Source organism: Cygnus atratus, chromosome 7 (assembly GCF_013377495.2).
Source record: "Cygnus atratus isolate AKBS03 ecotype Queensland, Australia chromosome 7, CAtr_DNAZoo_HiC_assembly, whole genome shotgun sequence".
Classification (NCBI taxonomy): domain Eukaryota; kingdom Metazoa; phylum Chordata; class Aves; order Anseriformes; family Anatidae; genus Cygnus; species Cygnus atratus.
In genome coordinates this window covers 19732741-19741452 of record NC_066368.1, presented here as the reverse complement: position 1 = coordinate 19741452, position 8712 = coordinate 19732741, and the positions used below count along the sequence as shown (strand labels likewise).

The window sequence follows — 8712 nt, the reverse complement described above, 5'->3', positions numbered from 1 at the left end:
GTTCGCAGAAGATTTCTAAGATCTTTTTGTTACCACATGGCTTGAGCTGAAAATTAGCTGTGTAGGAAATACTGCATTTCCCATAAATTCAAGCTCTTTTTTTGGCTGACTATGCCACTCTTAACCATTCTGTTTTTCTGCTCCTGGACTTTTAACCTTGCTGCCATAGTATTTGTGGTTATCTTCCCCAGTGCTGCCCACACTGCAGAGACAGAGGTAGCCTTCTTGCAAGCACAGCCTGGGCTTTACAGCTGGTCCTTTAGATCTTCTTGTCCTTATGTTCTTTACCTAGCACTGATCGTTTATTTTTGGGATCATGACAGGACAGGATTTTCTGGGCCAGCTGAAGAATTACCATGCATTTTAAAACATGTGCCTTCACAAGAGGGATCTTTGCTTTCCCACAGAACTAAACGGGAAAACAATGAAGTGTTTCTCACCTCCCTGAAACTGCGTTGAATTCAAACTGAAATTTGGCCCAGTGATGGAGACTCTGTTACATATGGAAGGAGACAGGGGTGTTCAAGTCAGGGAAGAAATGACGTCGTTGACTCCAGCTTAGGCCTTCCAGCTTGAACTGAGACCTCAATTCAAATTTCTGCTTTGCCAGATATCATCCTGGTAAAGCCATTCACACCCTTAGTCTTTTGACTATAACATTTATACAGCTCTTTGACAATGCCTAGAACAGGAGGGATCTGAGGGCACAGGTTTTGAGGTTTGTGGGTGTATAAGCCTCAGAGTTAACAAAAATGTTCCCACCAAGAGAAAACTTCCTTCTAACAGATTTACTGTTTCAAAAGCACACCATATTCTTTATTGCTGTTTAACTATGCTTCTCCTTAAACAATTGTCCCGTCTCGCATGCGAATGTGGAAGATCATCATCATTCAACAGTTGTAAAGCCAACATACACTACACCTAGCATTGTCCATTTAAGATCACCACGAATTTATTTGTAAAATTGTGTTTACTTATGATCTATGAGCTGATATGCCTCACACTTCCTCTTGCTTTCTCCCTTCGAATGGCAGTGCCAGTCAACTTACTGCTTTTAGCAACTGGGTGTGTGAACTCGTCTTCCATAAGGAGTACAGCACATACTCTCTCCCCTGCAGAAAGCAGAGCATTCTAAAAAAAGTGAAGGTAGTACTGATATGGTCTGTTAAGAAACAGTGTTCCTGGGCTGCTTTCCTTTTATCTTGAAGTTATTCATGGATATTAACTTTTTTTTTTGGTTGGTTGGTTGGTTGGTTAAGAACATTATTGCTGTATTTCTCTGTTGACTGCCTAGCACTGAAAAATACAGAAAAAAAGCAAGGCCAATGGCCTTGCATTACCCTAATTATCTCAGTGGTCATCAGTGACATGTAACCAGAAACCCCAGGTGAAGAATGACCAACTAAAATAGTGAGATAGATCTTCAAGAAAGTCTCCGAGATTTCCCCCCCTTCCTGAGGAAGAAACAGGATACTCTGTTCATCAGAGTGAGTGAAAAGAGGGCACAGAACTGGGTGGAACACGGATATATTCTTTGAATGTTTTTAAGAAGAAATAAACAGGTTGAGTAGACAACAGGAAATTTCAACAGAGCAATATCTGCTGTAGATATCTGTTCGTTCCCCACACAAGCATGGCATCTATCATCCTGCACACAAGCAACGTGAAGAAGAAATGCAACGTGGTGTGGGCCAAATATGACGACCTCAGTAAGCATATATGAATGGACTATCCACAGAATTTGCTGTTCTGAGTGGTCTCAGAAACACAGCAGGTTTTAAGGGTCACCTGAGGTACACAGATCATGCAAAAAGCTTCTTCACTGTCCCTAGACATTGCACAGGCTTAGACAGATCAGTCCCTGCTGCATTCCGAAGAAAGCTGCTTGCAAGAGCCTCTCTCCATTCCTGGCATAGCTTGTGCCTAAAAATCAGGGAAGGGCCCTGCAATGGGGACAGCTGGGCGGTCCGTGCTTGTCTGAAAGGTTGACAGAGAGTGCACACACCCATTGGTTGGATTTGTGTTTTTTGGAGCTAGAGTAATAAACACGTTCTCTGTCACTCAGCACCAAACTAGCAAGTTTAATGGGTCTTGGCTGTAACAGATTCCACGGGTCTCACTCCAGCACACCTGCGTCACAATTTGCAGTGTGTCTGGCGGTGAGTTTTGTTCACATACAAAACCTGCTGCAGGTCACCCATCAAGCAAAATGTTGTGTGCAAGCTTCCACACCATGGAAGGAGAAAAAATATAAATGACTCGGTAACACTAACAGAATCAAGATGATATAATTTGATGGTCCTTTTCTTACGAACTATCACAGAATACTTGCTGCTTTACCTTTGTACCTCCCACAGCCTTCTCAGCCAAGGTGAAATAGTTACTTACCCACCACGTAGAAGTTGCAAAGTACAGGCAAGCAAAACAAGTACCTGTCCTCAGCCATCTCAGATGTAAGCAATTAGGTCAGGCAGCATAGCGACAGGACAATGGAAGTGAGAGTGTGAACTCTCTCCATTCTCACTGTAACCAACACAAAAGGCGGCCTTGGCCAAGGACCAGGATATATAATTTTGTTAACCTACCGAGTCTTTTATTTCCTTTAATAGAACAATGCATCTGGTCTGGAATACCTTCTCTGAAAAACTATCCCAAACTGCAATGACACCGTGAAATTGGTTTCATATATGTTTGTGACACATCCAAAGGGGATATTTGTACTCTGCTGATGTCAGTAAAGAAATTTCCAGTGCCTATACTCATGGACTAACATGTTCTGTTGATTTATTAGTGATTAGAGCTCAAGGGCGTTAACCACGTGGCTGCGGTACTAGCCATTTCGTGATAGTGCATACGTTGACATTGCCAAATCCAACTTACTAATTAAAATTGATTGATAAAAACTGATTCTGGGCAGTTTTATCAAACCTAAGAATACCTGAAAACTCTATCTCTTTTCTCCCATCCTGAAGAAAGATCTGGTAACTAAAGAAAAGCACACACCCCCTCCCCTCCCTGGCCCGGAGGGTGGGGGAGGGGGGAAAGTTACAAAAACAGTCTTCTCATGCTGTGGTGACAATTTACCCAGCCTATGGAGTTGAAAGCCAGCTAAGGCTGCCCCTATGAGTTGTCACACTGTGACATGCACTGCAATAATGCTGGCTTTCTCAAATGGGTAACCTGAGTGAGCTCTCAACTCTGGAGTTTGAGTAGAGGTGGAGTAGTCACCCCAGCCTGGTGTTAACCTCAACTGTCAAATCCACACGATGAGGCAAAAGTTAGGCAGCCAGACTAGCTGAAGTATTGCAAATTGGGTAGCTCTGGTAACAAGAAGTCTTCCCCTTGGTACCAGAGCTACACAATTTGCAATACCTAAATGAACTAAATCAAAACTAAGCAAAAGGGATCTGTTCTTGACTCCTTCACTACCAAATTACTGTCCTAAGCATTTGGAAAGAGTGTCTGTCCTGACACTGTCTACCGCACACACAGAGGGCCTCAGCACTTGGGTCTTCTAAATGATGGAAAACTAAATACTGAAGAAAATAGTCATCTAGCACCCTTTTTTAAGGGCTCACAGATGCCAGCAACTCTTCACAGAAAACCATCTTTCCACATAACCCTTCCAACCACCACTCCTTTTCCACAAGAGCCTTCCTTCGCCTGATGAACAAGAAAGATGAAAAATTGCTCAAAATTTGTCTCTTAAAATCTAGATGGTTCAAATTAAGCATACAAATCTTGGTGTGAGCAACAACCACAACCACACAGTCCCTAATGTTTTTTTCAGTGCGTTAAATATTCCTCTCAGGCTTGAAATTCCTTCTGAAGTACCTCCCATAGCTCCCTTCTAAATGTGGAGTGGAACAAAAGCCACACCTATTTCTTCAGTGCCTTTCAGAACCAAACCTTCCTGTGTATAATTGGCTCATTTTAATAATCTTCACTGCATGAGGTCATTTTGCAGAAAACTCATTGGAGTTATTCATGTATGTTCAGTTTGCTCAAGAACTGGTATCAGAAGTTTCCACTCTATATAAGTTCGTGGACAAGATGAACTTCCTTCAGGCTGGCTCCTTACTGGAAACCTCAATTCTACGAGAATGGTGAGTCCTTCCATCTTATGTTGTAAATGACGATGATATATTGCTACAGGTTTTAAAAGAAGTTCTGCTGGGTTTTTCTGAGTACTCAGAATTCTAAGTAACTCAGAGAAAGTAGAAACTGTGTTTTAAGAACAAAAGTCAGACGGATAAGGACAGGCAGGTAAGAACCCTGGGTAAAAGATTCCAGGATTTACAAGGAAGATGTCATCTAATAGGACTCCAGTTGAAGGTTTTTATTATAACATTCTGTTTTCAATTCTTATAATGTTTGGATGTAATCACTTTTCTGGCAGAAAGCAACTGTTTTGCCTCAGCCTAGCACTGGCCTTCATTTTCATGAAAAGTTTGGGTAACATAAAAGTGTTTAGTTAAACTCAAAAAATGTTATCTTTATTTTTAGTCGTTTTTCAGCTCAAATATATTTGAATTCTCCCTACAAAAAATAACTCCTCTCAGTAAGTACTAGAATCTTGTTTTCTTATTTGAAGAAATCAAAATATTTGAGTGAGTTATGCTTAAAATCTTGATCCAACACCTACTGCTTAGTATGACTGCTCCCAGCTCTATCGTGTACTCATAGGCCTAGCAGACTGATTCATCCAACTAGTACCATTCCTTCAGGGTTCTGCAAATCTGTACCAAAATACTGCTTTCTGGGGCCAGACCATAAATGACATCTACATCATCATCTTTCAGCTTATTTTTCTTTGTAATTGTTTCCTGTTTCAAGACTATCTGATCCCTTCCATGACAGAGTTTGGTCTACAGGGAAAGCTAGATATAAGTACAGATTATGAACGCAGAGGACATGTTAATATCTTGTACTTGACTTGCTTAAGGTGACCAGAAGCTCATACCTATACGTCACTGCAAATGTTATGGAAACAATTTGCATGATTTAAATAACTATTGTCTTTGTGGATTTCCTGTTCTCCAAAGAAATCCCTTGTTTTCAGTGCTCCGATTGGTTTATTTTCTTTAACTTGTCCCTCCACCTGTTAAACAAGCTGGTGATTTTTAACCTCATCTCTGCAAAATGAAATGCTTGTTTATCCCTCCTTCCATCTCTAAGGTAAGAGTTCTTTTTCTAAGAAGTCATCAGTTCTACTCTGTCTGACAGAGAGCAAGAGAGACGTTGTTTATTTCTTCTCTATCTTTCCTCTCTTACCAACATTTTAAACTCATCACAGATAATTCCATCCCAGCACTTATTTCTCTCATGTCCTCACTGAAAGCCATTCAAACATTTCAACCTAACATTGAAGGATGAGGTACTAGGTGGGGAATTTAAGCTAAACTTTGTCAACAGATTTTTCTGAAAGTTTATAGAATATAGAATCATCTAGGTTGGAAGGGACACCTGCAGATCATTTAGTCTAAACACCTGCTTAAAACAGGGCCAAATCTTGAAGGTTTAACTTTGACTAAAGTTCTTCAGCTTATTCCTTCAATATTAGGTTGAAACATCCACTCAGTTCTTCAGACTCCAGTGAAGAAGGTTTTTGGTGTTTTGCTTTTTGTTTTTTTAAAACAACTATGCAGTTAGTGGCAGAGACAGTTGGTGACCAATCCTATGGAGAAAATAATGACAAGAAAAATGAACGTGGATGGGGAAGGAGTAAAATACATTCCCTGTTCAGGTTACTTTCACAGACAGTGTCTGGATCTACCAATCCTGTATCAGGCAGTGCCTGATTTTAACACCTTGGAAACACAGACTCTTTCTTCTCAAATGATGCTCTGCTTCTTCTAAATGGCTTGGTATTCCTGACTGTATGTTAAAGTGTATAAAATGCAAAAGACAATTAAATTTTGGTTCAAAACCACAATATATTTTCCTATTTCTAACAATAGTATTTATCATCAGGAAGTTTTAATATATACTTAAGTATTCACAATAATTCTGCTTTCTTGTTCAGAAAACCTTCTTGGCCTGCCTTCTTGTTCTTTCTGCTAGCGTGGCAGTGTCCAATGCTGCTTGTTACTTTCAACCATTGAAGCCAGTGAATCCTGGTGATGAGATCAAAGGTGAGAAGTCAATTGTCCTCAACTTGACACACACTACCACAAGTACTGCCTGATTTGATTTATCCAGTCGGCACATTTCATCACAATTCAGAAATAATTGGAAAGAGTGGAGAGGAACCACTGTGAAGTGGGGAAAATGGAGCATGGAGAGTAATGGATTTATAATACGCTATAAAAGAAAAGCTTGTCTAAGAAGCATGACGGAGGCCAAATTACACATGGATTTTGTCTAGGGAAGTAGCATAGGCTTAGGTTATTTACCTGTATGAAGTCATACTTTTTTTTTCCTATGAGTGCTGCTACAGGAAAATAAGTGTTCAAAAGCAGTATGCAATTATTTGGACACGCTATTGCGGTTTAGCCTAGCAGGCAGCTAAGCATCACACAGCTGTTCACTCCCTTTCTGGGATGGGGGAAAAGAACCAGGGGAAAAAATTGTAAAAGCTCATGGGTTGAGATAAAGAAAGTTTGATAAGTTTTGAAAGTTTGTTGTTCTGTTGAGAACAACAAGGAACAGAGCAGATGAAGATATCCTTTTCCATGCCACTACTATAGTAGTAGTCCCGCTACGTTAATGAAAAAAAGCCAGCAGATTTCCTATATGGTTTGTGCAGGCAATAGCAATGTTAGTGCAAGGTGTCTGACACTAACAGATACTTGTGTACTACATTTTCAGGCTGCTATGACTCAAAGGGAGAGTTGCATGAATTTGGTTCCGAGTGGAAGACTGCGGACTGCCTTGAGTGCTCCTGTTCCAGGGATGGAATCGGCTGCTGCTCCACGTGAGTTCAGAGCAGCAGTAGGGTTTCATCTGCTGCCACAGCACAGCACAAAGCACTTCCCTTCACACAGGGGTCCCTGAGAAATCACCATGACTCTTCTCTCACGCCTTTGATATCACAAAGTAATGCATTAACCCAACACCATCACTAAGCTTGCAAGAAGTTCCTCTAAAAAACAAAACTCATGTTTAAAAAATAATCCTTGTTTAAAAAAAAAAAAAAGTGATTTTTTCTTGGGGCTAAAGTTTCAGGTAAGAAACTGATTCATGAGGGAACATTTAGCTGCTTAAGAATTTTCTACTGCTGCTAATCCAGATCTTTCCCAAGCCACACATTGCTCCTCCTTTCTCTCTGAGGAACAGCCTGGGATACACTGGCTTGCCTGTAGTTTTTACTGTAGTGACACCTAACCACTCATGCAATTCTTGTTCCATATCATGGCTAAATAGAAAAGGCAATGATATTGTTGATATTGGAGCAACAAATAAACACAAACATGCCTTGGTCATAAATCAGATCAGTAAGCTACAACTCTCTCTTCATCCTGTTTAAGCAGCAGGGTAAGTCACCTTTGATCTGGGAGCTTCACATGAGCTCCTTTTTCTGCCCCTAAACACTGCCTCAGTATAGTGTCTTCATATTAGAAGTGCATAGATACAATCTCAAATGGAAGCTGTTTTTTTCTAGGTCTCATCACCTCTTTCTTTTTCCAATGACAGCTATTCAACACCAGTTGGTTATGATGAAGAGAAATGTGTAAGCATTTTCAACAAGGAGACCTGCACTTATGAAGTAGTGGAGAAAAACGATCACTCAAAGACATGCCCGGTATACGAGATGGTGGGCTAACACAAAAGAGTGCAGGATTTGGGCTTTTTTTTTTTTTTTTCCATTTCAAGGCTTCTTTCTCACAAATTCAAAAACACTGAGAAATGCAGCCATCAAGTGAAATCTACTCAAAAACTTCCTAAGTGATAAAATTGAGTATGTACGCACAAAAGATTTCCTCAGTTTCTCTGCCTTCCTCTTCTCCATGCAGTTAGAATTTATACCTTCCTTGACATCTGAAATTAAAGCTGACTTTAAGTATCATCAGTAGCTGCTAATTTTAGTTCTTCTCCCTTCAAACTTCAGTGTCAAGGAGTATGTTATCTTCACACAGCTGTATCTTAAAGCTAAAAATAAAATCAGATGAAGCACCAAACATTCATGTGACTTTTTTTTTTTTGAGGAAGAAAACCTAAAGAATTAACAGTCCAAAAAATATGGGAAAGCAATGAAAAGCAGCTTAGAAGTCTTTCTGAACACTTTTCTAGGACAATGTCTCATATGACAATCATTTATCCTACTTGGCTCCCTGAAGCCTGCCCAACCTATGGGCTTTAAGATCCAACACCTACCCACTATTGTATGGCTACAACACAACAAACCCAGTCCTCAGCCAAGGGTCTGATTAATCTTTAAAAGATTCAACTTGAGCCCCATCCACAGTAGGAACCAGTCTTCTTACCAGGTTTGTCCTTGCAGTATAAAGTGGCCTTTACCTCAAACTTCAGCTCACTAATTGCTTTAATTGTGCAAGTGCAGGCTACTGGTTTCCTGCCTGCCTGCCTTACTCCAGCACCCAGATTTTGTTTTCCAACAGTCTGGGCTCCAACTCACTGTGCTGGATGGCTAGCCCCAGCCCCTTCAGCACCTGCCAAGGATACTGAAGTTGGGCCAGAACTATTTCAGAACCACACCCGCACTCTTACACGTGCGATCACAATTCAGCTACCACAAATCACATGCTTGTG

The 8712-nt window shown here is 40.6% G+C and overlaps 1 protein-coding gene across 1 annotated transcript; it reads left to right on the top strand.

Moving 5' to 3' along the window:
• The first annotated feature begins 4040 nt into the window (after positions 1-4040).
• LOC118246988 (beta-microseminoprotein-like) lies at positions 4041-8020 on the top strand. Its single transcript, XM_050711807.1, has 4 exons — positions 4041-4106; positions 6026-6134; positions 6811-6916; positions 7636-8020. The coding sequence occupies exons 1-4, from the start codon at positions 4104-4106 to the stop codon at positions 7763-7765; spliced, it is 348 nt and encodes a 115-aa protein (XP_050567764.1). The 5' UTR covers positions 4041-4103; the 3' UTR covers positions 7766-8020.
• Positions 8021-8712: the final 692 nt, after the last annotated feature.

Excerpts from the sequence above, each read along its gene's own strand:
- LOC118246988 (XM_050711807.1), top strand. Across the intron at positions 6,135-6,810 it reads TCCTGGTGATGAGATCAAAG|GCTGCTATGACTCAAAGGGA; the intron begins GTGAGAAGTCAA and ends CTACATTTTCAG. Across the intron at positions 6,917-7,635 it reads GGAATCGGCTGCTGCTCCAC|CTATTCAACACCAGTTGGTT; the intron begins GTGAGTTCAGAG and ends TTCCAATGACAG.